This window comes from Aedes aegypti, chromosome 3 (assembly GCF_002204515.2).
Source record: "Aedes aegypti strain LVP_AGWG chromosome 3, AaegL5.0 Primary Assembly, whole genome shotgun sequence".
Lineage (NCBI taxonomy): Eukaryota > Metazoa > Arthropoda > Insecta > Diptera > Culicidae > Aedes > Aedes aegypti.
In genome coordinates this window covers 362678463-362691095 of record NC_035109.1, presented here as the reverse complement: position 1 = coordinate 362691095, position 12633 = coordinate 362678463, and the positions used below count along the sequence as shown (strand labels likewise).

General features: G+C 39.6%; 1 protein-coding gene across 1 annotated transcript in view; it reads right to left on the bottom strand.

Moving 5' to 3' along the window:
* Positions 1 to 12633, bottom strand: part of LOC5566877 (probable G-protein coupled receptor Mth-like 14) — a 28656-nt gene that overhangs the window by 1371 nt on the left and 14652 nt on the right. The window contains exons 2-3 of the mRNA XM_001651254.3: positions 752 to 1397; positions 596 to 689 (exon numbers count right to left, since the gene is read on the bottom strand). Of these exons, the coding sequence (XP_001651304.3) occupies positions 596 to 689; positions 752 to 1397 (740 nt within the window). The remainder of the gene's footprint in view (positions 1 to 595; positions 690 to 751; positions 1398 to 12633) is intronic.

The window sequence follows — 12633 nt, the reverse complement described above, 5'->3', positions numbered from 1 at the left end:
GTACTTGATCCGCCCACCTAGCTCGCTGCGCTCACGCCTTTTTGTACCAACCGGATCCGAAGCGAACACCATCTTTGCAGGGTTGCTGTGCGGCATTCTTGCATCATGCCCTGCCCATCGTATCCTTCCAGCATTGGTCACCTTCTGGATACTGGGTTCGCCGTAGAGTTGAGCGAGCTCGTGGTTCATTCTTTGCCGCCACACACCGTTTTCCTGCACACCGCCAAGGATCGTCCTAAGCACCCGACGTTCGAAGACTCCAAGTGCTAGCAAATCCTCCTCGAGCATCTTCCACGTTTCATGCCCGTAGAGAACTATAGTATACTGGCCTTATGAGCGTTTTGTACATGGTACATTTGGTGCGAGTGTGAATCTTTTTTGACCACAGTTTCTTTACCACCAGTCCAACTTTTGCTGCGTTTCCGTCTATATTCCGAGCTAGGTAGTTTGATCAAATTGAGCTGGATCTTAAATTGTGGGACGATCGAAAAACTGGAGACAAGCAGCTGTGGACCGAGCTTGTTAGCGAAACATGAAAGACTTGGCACTATCAAAAGTAACATAAATCTTGAAGCGATAATTTCAAAAAACCTACCATGCGTGTATGCAATTATTCATGCAGTTCACCAACAGCCAGAAGAATGTTGCCAGTATAAAGTATTCAGCGTAGTTTGCCATCACGATTGTGTCTGTAACAAGAATAGAAATCGTTATTACACTGAAAGCAACTTTTCAACATTTCCGAACCTACCATCAGTAGATCCGTTTCCATGGCTCTGATGTTGGAAAATGCTCTCCAACAGCAACGCAATTGCAAAGTTAATGCAATTCAGTGTCAACGCCTTGCCGTGAATGTCATTGAACTCCGGAATGGCCACGTAGAAGAAAGCCGTCGCAAGCAACAACGGGATGGCGAACACCAAGCATAGTGCCAAAGCCATCATCTGCCCTTTGAATATATCCCGCCCGATACGGAATTCCGAGGGACACACATAGCCATACAGCGTTCGATTATCTCTGTCCACATCCAAGCAGTAACTATTAAATATGTCGTAGTCTTCGGCCAATTCGTTAACCACCAGCAACGATCCGTTCTGAATCACATACAAACTGTCGCTCGCCTCGGCTCCAAACCTTATCAAGCCACCCTCGCTTGCACACGGATTGCCATACACCATCCCCAACGGAGGTGACTCGTCTTCCAGATCTTCGATGCATCCCAGGTAGAACTGAGCGATGATGGCCTGCACCTGGAAGGAATCCCACGCCGTCCCGGGCGAAGGTGCACAGTACACCGGTCGGTTCTTATCACCGAAAAGGAAGCTCTCTCCCGGCGGACAGCACATTCTGATTACGTTGAACGTGCCGTTGATGAACTGTGGCTGAGTCGGCAGTTTCTGTGAATCGATGAGAAGGGAAATTAATACCGGTTTGGTGGATTCTACCAACAGTGATTACAGGAGCGGTGGTATTTTGACGCGTACTGATAATGTGAGTGGCTGATAATATAGGTAAGTTGGAAAGCGATACGCGTCACCGTCGAATTCCTCCGTGATTCAACGAAGAGATGGTTATCGCTTGGCGATTGACGAGATTTCCAGGTACGTGATAGTCCAGACTGTTTTATTTTAAATGTGACGGCATCACAACATTGTAACGACTTATTTTGTCATGACTGAAATGGCAATTATGACGTTCTCGCTTCTTGTATGAAAAATTTAAAAAATATTGTAAGGATTACCATTCTCTCTGAAAAAGGGATGTAACTTTTGAACGGCTAAGATTGTCTTCCTTAGCTTTATGTTATCATCCTCAACTAATGAGGTAAAGATGAAGCGGTGCCACACCTAAAATCTTTATGACCAACGAATCTGGAAAATCAAACAATCGTTCATGCTGAAAACTTGGTCAGTTGGCCACACGGTCGATAAAAATTTCAGCGTGTATTGCTCACTAACTTTTCAAGTTCGTGCTCTTGAAGCCACATCTTTGTTTCTTTTTTACACTGACCCTACAAATCTCGGCACAAATTTTAAGTGCTTTAAAGTTTGTATCTCGGAAATTAGCCAACAAAGTTATAAGTCTACGAGATGGTATGTTGGGAATACTCCTTGATTTTCCTTCTTTTTTCTTGAGGCCGGTCGGTCTTACCCGGCCGGTCGGAGGGATCAAATACAGAGACTCGTAGGGTCGGCGTAAGCTCGTCAAGGGTTCAAGTAAAACGCACTCAATTTCTTTTTCTGTTTTATTGAACTTACTGGGTGTGGTGTGGGTGTGAGGTGTGTCGATGCGGCCGGCCGGAAGTGGAGCACGTGGGGGTTGATCGGCACGTTCTATGCTGAACCCGAAGTCTACGGGGCTTGGATGGCTTGGTGTGACCCAACGGTCTTCGCTTTGGAGTTGATACCAGTTCCTTAACGGGTTGCGCCAGCTTCCTAGGGCGTCGGGGTTTCCAAATGGTCGGCTTCAGGTATCCTTGGTGATCCTTGGACCTTAGGCGGGCCTTCAGGGCAGCTACAGGGGTTCACCACGGGTTTAGACGGGTCGTGGGAGCCTTTGCAAAAATCTTCAGGCAAACGATAACGGGTCCTGATTCGAACGGTATATGCACATACGCAATTATGCACTTGAAACTCTCTTCTTATAACGGTCACTTTAATTTAGGAATATTTCCGTGTGGTCTCGCTGAGATCTAGATTGGAATAGACCTTTTGATTTGTGCTTTTCAAGACTGCCCATCATGTTCCCTTTCCCGTACTCTTTCTGTTATTCCCTTTTTGACGTGGCATACCTTGTGGCTGACCGTGTTCCCCTTTTTGGCTCACTACGTGCATGATTATTGTTAGACGTGTTCAATGTGTGTTTCGTGTGTTAACAAATTTTGTTCCTAACAACTAATTCCGGAATGATACCGTAAAACGGGGTAACTTTGATAATGCGGGTAACTTTGATAGTGCGAGACCCACAACATATTAAACTAAATAACGAAGTTTCTGTTAATCAGTTAAGCAAAACGAATGCAAAAGTAAAGAGTATTAGTATGACACTTCATGTCAAAGCTATTTTCATTCTAATCAAGTGCATTTGAGGCTTTTTATACGAATATTAAAAATTGACACAATTTTAGCATTTTCGAAACGCTTACAAACAATCTGTTCTACGATCACTATTTGATGTAGTTTTGAATAGTTGGCCACTTATCTTTGACAGCCTAGTTATCTTCTTCTTCTTCTTCTTCTTCTTTCTGGCGTTACGTCCCCACTGGGACAGAGCCTGCTTCTCAGCTTAGTGTTCTTATGAGCACTTCCACAGTTATTAACTGAGAGCTTACTATGCCAATGACCATTTTTGCATGCGTATATCGTGTGGCAGGTACAAAGATACTCTATGCCCTGGAAAGTCGAGAAAATTTCCAACCCGAAAAGATCCTCGACCGGTGGGATTCGAACCCACGACCCTCAGCTTGGTCTTGCTGAATAGCTGCGCGTTTACCGCTACGGCTATCTGGGCCCCTAGTTATCATAGAACTTGAATACGTTCACAAATCTCTTAGCGAATAGCATTCTCACAAACTGGGACCATTTTTGTAATCTAAGGGGTCTATTTTGTAAATCGAGCAGATTCATGTGACTCGTCTGTAGTCATTGTCGATCAAAGTAAGCATGCGTATTTCAGATGTCACTCGTCGACTGCCATAGTAATTCAGTCACATGGAGTGACAACTGTCGATAAGCTCGAGTGACAGAGTCGAGTAGAGCAAAAAGTTTTGCTCGACAGTGGTCCCAGTCGAGTAGTTTTTGGTCGACTCGACTTATAAAATAGAACCCTAAGGGGTCTATTTTGTAATTCGAGCGAAATCATGTGACTCGTCTGAAGTCATTGTCGATCAAAGTAAGCATGCATATTTCAGATGTCACCCGTCGACTCCCATAGTAATCCAGTCACATAGAGTGACAACTGTCGATAAACTCGAGTGACAGAGCCAAGTCGAGCGAAATTTTTGGTCGACAGTGACTCCAGTCGAGTCGTTTTTGATCGACTCGACTTATAAAATAGGGCCCTAAGTCAGAAATTTCCATATAACGTTAAACGCCTAGAGGTATGCAATGCCCTACAAATGTTCGTTATTCATTCAATTTTGTTCGATTCATACTCCATTATCAAAGTTACCCCAAAACAGAAAACCAACTTTCGATTATATGAAAAATTATATATCCATTCATAATAAATCTTTTGGAAATCTATCGACAACAATCGATAGCTAGGATGCCAGTACTTGTTTTAAAAATATAAATTATTATTCTTTGAAACAGCAAGCATAAATATTCAAGTTTTCTTCGAAAAAACTATCAAAGTTACCCCGTTTTACGGTACATTTAATTAAAATTATTAACAACATATGGGGCTCTGCACAAAAAGCATTCCCTCTCGTTCACTCTTTCATAAAATTAGTAAACAACAAGGCCAGTAAACGTCAAAATTCGATGCAAAATCAAAACAGTGCAGAGCCCCATTAATAAACATATAACAATTTCACTAACATTTCTTATTAATTCTACTAATTACTTTAATTTTACTAAAGAACAAACTAACAACAAATACTAGTTGTTAGTTCTGAAAAATAAATAAACAAATTAAGATCTTCGCAACGGTAACAGGTTGGAAGACATAATTCAAATACCCTTGATTATGTGACCAGTCGATTTACTCCGTTCACTGCTTGTTTCACATTGGGTCCATAAAGGGTAAATTATACGGAATAACTTTAAGAGGTAAAACCACAAATATATAAAATAGCTAGTAGGGAAATATTAGACTTTAAGATATAAAATACTATGCAAACTAATTCTACAATTGAATAAATAAAAACCAAGTTGAAGCTAGAACTTATCAAAAGCTAGATAGATGGATGGCATAACGTTTAAATTGAATAAACACCTAGGCATTATATACAGTAGGTAACACTATACATAATGTCAGCACTGGTTGACAGTGTGATCGAGGCTGAACAGTGTTGGCCAAATTTCTCCGTTTGGGAGGTTCCGGGTGGATTACACCTATACAGTCTCGAAGGAACGCCTTCGAATGGGCGGTCGAAGGTCCCAGAGCCAGGAATTGTAAACCACTCGGTCACTTAGTTCGAGAACGCGAAACCAATCAGAAGTGTCCGAAAAGGATTATAGATTATAGGTTACTGATGCTCGCCTCGTACGATTCGAAATCGCTTGCCGCTTCTGAACGCGTTCGGAAAAACGAGAGCAAAGCAATATTCCCGAATGAATGAACCGATAGCATCGTCCGGAGGCTTGTGAGAGTCTTCTGCGGGGAGAGTGTTTGCGCGTTTTGCCACTCAGTCTGGCTCGATTCTAACAACTCTTCGGGGAATGTTGCGATCGGGGAAGAGTACAAGCAGCAATGATGGCTCACTGCGAGTTTTGGCTAACGCTCGCCGCGAGTCGTTGGGGATCGGATCGTAAGCGCTTGGAAAGGAAAATTGTTACTGCCGTGGAATGAAGGATGTGTAACAAATTGATCAAAACCATATAGCGTTGCTGGTGCGAATGCTGGTTTGTGAATAAACGTGCGGGATTACGCCTAGTCGGATTTGGTGTCTTCACCGCACTTGTTCAACATGAGGTGACAAATAAGTACGGTGAGGAAACCAGACCGATCCGATTCTGCAATATTATCAACTCCGCACGCTATGTCTGAACCGTTAAATTATAAAAAATCGAACGAACATTGTTTTTTTCTCGCTAGAGCACAGTGTTTAATTTGAATTTTCATAATAGAAAGGTTTTAAAACATTCCAACGGTGAAATTTTGTTTTTTTTTTTACTTTTTAGCCATTTTTTATGCTAAAACCCATGGAAAACCCTTTTAGACGCATTTCAGCCCATATAAAATTAATGGAAAATAATTCACCGATTGTTGGGAATCACATGGAAGATCCATAATAGGAAACGTAAAATTTAAAAACATTCCTATTATGGACCCCGGGAGGGGTATTTCGCTGGAAAAGTATGAAGTAAAAACATTGAACTTGTTGTTAGACTCCACAAAACGTATATGCGTCTGAGATATAATTCCAGAAAAGCGTCGAGAATGAATTTCAGCTACTAAGGGGTCCATTACTAGCATTGAAACCCTGTTCTATGCGTCAAAAATGATATTTCCTTGATTATTACTATGAAAATAAATAAATGGGGGGTAGGAGGGGGAACCAACCCAAGTAACCGTACAGCTGTATATAGTTGCATCAATATCACTTTATATGCTTCTATAAAATATGGCATATAAAGTCATACTGCATTACATGTTTCATTAATGCAGTATTAAAGTGGAAAAGGGCGCTATTAAAGCGTAAAAACGGCTACATTTCCTAGCTCTATGATGGCAATTGCTAAAGTATAGTTACTGTTTGTACCGTATAAAAGCTTTTGCCAAAGTGTATTTAATGCATGAAGAAAAGGATCAAAATAAAAATACAAATAAAATTTTGTTTTTTTTTTGTTCGTATATTGCAGAATAAGAGCAATGTTGCATGGCACTCGTTGAATTAAAGTTATAATACGGTAATACCGTAATGCTTGTGGTTACTTGGGAATGCAATGTAAACCATGCACCGTAGCAACCTCGATAGCAATCATATTGACTCTTTATTAACCAGCGTTTTTGAGACTCGTACACTGTACTATGGCATTTGTTACAAATTTTAATTTCAATTTCGGCTATATTTTTCATTTTGGAATATACCCTATCTCATTGTTTGATCATTTTACACTTAGGATAAACAGGATTTTATTGCGAGCCGTTTTATTTGAAGATTGAAAAGGACAGCAAGTTTTGAGGATTATAACTCGCTTCACATTAAGTCGTTCGGCATACGACCGTTTGGCATAGGCTAGTTCGGCATAATGGTAAATTTCGTTATTAAATCACCACCAGATCATTTTACTTATTTAAACATTATTTGGTCGATGTTCAGACAGACTTGACCAAGTGTTTTTTTAATTGTTTCAGTAAAACGTACTCCAGGCAATAGAAATATCTAAATATTTGTATTATTTGCAGTGATAATGGAACTTAATCATTTGATGACACATATTTATCGAAAGAACGTCGTAAAAATCAGAATTAATGAAGTCCTGAAGGTATCTTTAGAAGGCCAAAATATCATCAAGTCGGGGTTGCCTGAACACCGACCATTTCTGCTGCAATTTTAATAATTAACACACTTTTTCAACACATTTTACCAATATTGCACCTAATGCTACGCATACATTTCTGACGCGATTTCAAGCGATGTGTATTTTCAGAGATTTGTCGAGCACAAGTCGAAACCAACAAATGCCGAGCTCCTCATAGGTAATGATTTAACTTTTGCAAATTGAATATAAAAACACACTTAGAAACAACCAATTTTTAAATTGTTCACTTTAAACGCAAATTTTTATGAAATCTTTGACGGTTTCAAATACTGGTCTAGTCGAGGATTTCCCGTTTTTTTTTTTTGCTTTCTAGCATTGAATGAAATTTTAGTCCAGCAATATTAAAAAAATGAAAATTAACAACAAAACTTACCTACATATTTTACAACAATGAATAGTCTGTGTTTGACAGAAGGCAACATATATAATTGAACAGTAAAAGACGGACCGCCAAAATTATTGCAACATAAAGAAACTTGAAACAGTGACTGTGTTGTTAAAAATCATTGGAGTAACTGAAGTTATCGGTTTTTTTTTTCATTTAGATTGTTTTGCTAATATACTGGGCAGGTAAATTAGTTAGATTTTTTAGAATACAGGTTCAGGATAATTCATATTAAAACCTTAACAGCTTCCATAGCTATAATTACGAGAACAGTTTACACGTAGAAAAATAGTTTATCTAAATGTTGAGTCTACTTCACTCAAAACTAGGTACATCGATGATACTTTCAATCCAAAATCTCTCGGTATTCTCTTTCTTCCATACGTATGTTGTAAAATAGAGAGAGCTGCATCAACCCAATGGGAATACTTTGGCCTAATAAGCCAAATTTGAGTAAAAAAAAGTTTTCTCAAGCTTTGATTGTAAAAACTCAATTTTGCAATTTTTAACACAAAATTGAGAATATTTTTCTAATGGAATTAAAGGCAAACTACCTAGTGGGGACTCTGGAAAGTTACTACCCTTTTTTTTATTAAATTTATGGAAGGTATTATTAGAGTATGTTTAAGAGAGAAAAAAATACTAATTTAACTTTAAAACACTAGTTTTTTCTCTTGGAAAGTTAGCCATAACTGAGTAATTGGGCTCAACTACGGAATTGCGTTAAAACAACCCAAAATTAAGTTGAATCTCTTCCCCTTGTACTTTACTACAACAGCGCTGCTTAAAGGAATAGTTGATTTTTGAAAGAAGTGTGATCTATGGTCAAATAATGAAAAACTTATTGCAATATTTTCCTAATTTTCGCTAATCGCGATATATACTAAATAATCCATAGTATACCTTAGATAATTCAAGAGAATAGAATTGAGAGATAATGTATATTTTTTGTATCAATTCATTCCAAAATAATCCTGGAATCGTCAATGGAGTCAGAGAAACGTAGATATGAATTCCCCCTTAAAAAAAAAACTTTTTTTATACACTTTATGCCAAACGACTATTACGCCAAAGGACCTGTATTCCAATCGGCTTCATGCCATTTGGCCTTATGCCAAACGACATCAGGCCAAATGACTCACCACCAATTTTGAGAATGTACTCTATATCTATGGAATAGTCCATTTTACGAGACGTTTTTGAACAGCAGAAATTTTGACAGAAGGCGGTGTCGAAACGTTTGAGAGTAACAGCAATATCATCAGTGTTATGGTTTTGTAAAATGGACTATACAGTGAACCGATCGCTTTCGATCTTGGCAAGAAAAACGGCGGTAACGAATTTCCATTATATTCGACGGTACCGGTTGTTTAAATCAATATAACGACCAATAGTGGTTTTCACGCCCAATGGTATGGGTACCCTAGTGTAGATGTAGTTGTGAACCTTAGAGGAAAACAATATGCACTCAGTCTCGAAAAACACGCAGAAAACGGGTTTAAATTTTTCAAATTGGGTCATATTTCCATATGCCTTTTGGTGAGTCTGGAAAGCGTGTGCAAGTTTCTTTGAGGAAAACAAAAACAAACTGTGTATGACGAGCGTATGCTAGTCTACGTGTGTTCAAATGTCACTAAGCTCTATTCATGAATTTCACAACGCTGAAAGGAATGGCAGTATCCCAGGTCGTTGGCGTGAGAGGGTTGTGTTCTAACCACTACACCAGGTCCGTCCCCTTACCACCCCAATTGTCAGTGCTATAAGTGTAAAAATATACCAATTTTTGTGGAACTGTTGCTGATAAAAAAAAAATTCAAAACAAAAACGATCTCACCTGGCGCATTATTTCCCGGTCGCTGCATGGTTTGATACAACTGTATTGCATAAAGTACAACAGCGCGACTACTGATGCATTAAATGTCGAAGAAATTGATCGAAAAATCTGTCTTCAAGATATAACAAAACTTACCATAAAATGTGTTGTTCTATTATAAAAATTCCATCCCAATTTAACACTAACAAATTTACAGCATATCGTACAGATATCATTTGGTTGACTTCTTATTTAACGCCTCAAATCTATCACCATTCGAACGCCCAGCTCAATGTGCCGCATCGCAGTGAACGCTCGTCGCGAGTGGTATATTGCACTCCTGGCAAACGGAACTCTTCCATAAGGAGTCATCGGATAGATCGGGCATAGTAAAAATCGAGCAATAACGAGCAGCACGCTGAGTGACGCATGTTCGGTTCGCAAACGGCGGTAGCTCAAAGAGTGCCGAGAGAATGTGGAAGATGCAAAAAACAGAATGATGGTTTCCCTTTCGCGAGAGAGAAGCTCTTGCGTACGAAAAGAGAACCGGTATCTTGTAGTACTTCTCCATCTCCGACGATGGTGCAACACAGCGATTTTCGCTTCGTTGTGATGATACGCAACCTTGTAGAAAACCCAATTTCTGTGTAGAGTGTCCACAAATCTCAACCGTAGAACCGGTTGTAGAAGTGTTGTATTCCCGATATTCTGTCACCATTCCGGATTACCACTTCAAGGCCGGACACCTTGTGTACCGAGAAGGCGCCACACGACACCACGAAGACGGTTGTGTAAGCCGAAGCAAGAAGCCTGCTGTACCGACGACGACGACGTGTGCAAGCCCGTTTTGGGAGAGGGTTCCGAGCCGGAAGCCTGAAACCGACCCCTGGTTCCGAGATATCCCTGAAGCGATCCAGAATCCGAAGAAACGTACCATCCAAGGTCGCACGAGGGAGGACAGAAGTCCGGACTGACCGACGATCCGCCAACCGAAGTGCAGCGTACGGGCCCCAACGAGACTATACCCACACACACACCCACACCACGTGAGTACTCTGTACCTGGTAGGTTATAGCTAGGGAATTAGGTGGTTAGGGCCGATAGGGCAATTACCGCAATAAACGTGCCATCACATTATTTCCTGTGGTTTTCCCTCTTATCCGCGTCTCTTCAACGGCAAGGAATTGAGCCGACCCTGAGTGTTCCTTAAGGTTCATGCGAGCTAGCGGGCCGTGTAAAAAGGCAGTTACAATTATTTGAACATGACAACAATAAAAGATCATACCCAAGTTACCACAAGCATTATATCATTGCATTCATTTGATCGGAAGTCAACATTTTTTGCATTAATAATGTTATCATGCATTTATACAATAACTGTCAAGCAATGATCCTTTTGATTAACATTATAAATGCTTTGTAGCATTACTCTAATTCAGCATTATGCTAAGCGTTTAGAGTGAATATACAGTTATGTTGTCATATATAAATAAGTAAGACGATCGAGCACGTTCATATGGAGCGAGAAGAAATGTAGATCAATTTCTCTCCCCTGAAATCTTTTCTATGCGCTAGGGCTTTGTTTTGTGGGTTAAGTTCTGTTATTTTATATACGAAAAAATGGTGATCAAATTCTTTCTGCTGATGTTTCTTTTGGTGAGGAAAGAAAATCACTGTTGTTCAATCGCTGAAGAGAATTCTTTCTATTCGTAATAACTGGGCGAACAGTAATGGTTAACACACACTGTGACTTCGTTTATAAGGAACTTTTATCCTACCTTATCACATCAGCAGCTTTAGCACAGGACACCAACATGCCAGGCATCCATCACATCATCATACTAGTTGTGGGTTCGAATCCTGATTCCAACAAAAAAAAATCCAATGGATTCATTGTTTTGTTTACTTTTGACTCAAGCCCTATATAGGTACACTCCAACCTCTTTTTACGACCGTTTTTTTTTTACCGACGGTTCTTTTTCCGACCACTTTTTAACGACCGAAATTCAGATTAACGACCGTTTTTATAAATGATCATTATCTTAAAAAGTATTCAAAATAGAGGATCATGATGTTCAGCAAAATTGTTCAGTAGTTCAAGGGCTAACATATGGTGGTCATTCAATTGCGGAATTCTGCCACTAGGCGGCGTTAGTGAGCATAGAACTTTTGTTTTGCGGATAGCTCACGATCCTGATCACTTAGAGAGATGGCGTCTTCGGCAAAGTTGTTCAGTAGCTCAAGGACTATACATTAGACAGTTTCACAAAAATCAAAATGTCTGGGATTTAACCAGTCACCCCCAAGTCCTAGTTGCAATACTCAAACAAACTACCAGACAAATTTTCATCCAATTTGGAGAAGATTAGGAGGTGCCTCAAGTCGAATTTGTGTTTTTTGGCTATATTTTACATTCAAAAAATTCTAACGAGAATTTGGAAACACGAAAATCAAAATAAATACCACTAGTTGAACGTATTATTAGTACTTTACAACTTTTGAGAACACTGTATGTCGATTAGAGATGGTTTTGACCTCATAAAATTGATTTCTGTCCATTAAAGTACCTGTAAAACATACATTTCTCTACAGTTTTTGTTCTACGAGATTCTTAACCTCATGCCTAATCATAAAAGTTCAATCGTAGTATTATTCCTTTCTCATTTGTGAACATTATTGTAGTACATCATTTTTGTATCCGAATTACAGATAAATTGTAAAAAATCATCGGAAATACGACATTCCTCATTCCCCTGCATTTAGAGCTGCTGCCAAATGGCGCAATTGCTGACATGTTACAAAACTGAACATAGTAGCTTTGCTTTTTCAATGATGGATGATGATTGAAGGAAACAGCTATCAAATGTCGTCAACGCAGTCGTGTTTCAAACAACATTTGCATTTGATGCCAAGCAATTACAAATGTGCTATAGTCCCGAGGTCAAGCTTCTCGACTACCGATCTTGAGGATCGGAGTTCAATTATGATTATTTTTTTTCGAGTGTAACCAATGTTTATTAATGCAGCAGAGAAAAAGTACTAAAGGTGCAAATCACTACTTGAGCATTTCTATTCATTCACTTAGGAATGGGAGATTTTTGTGAGTCCTATTGATTAAGACTCAGCCACAAGATGCACTTTTGAACAACGAATCGTGATTAAATTTTTTGGCCTCAAGTCATTTGGTCGGCAAAAAACAACACTCTTAAGGGGACACGGGAGAC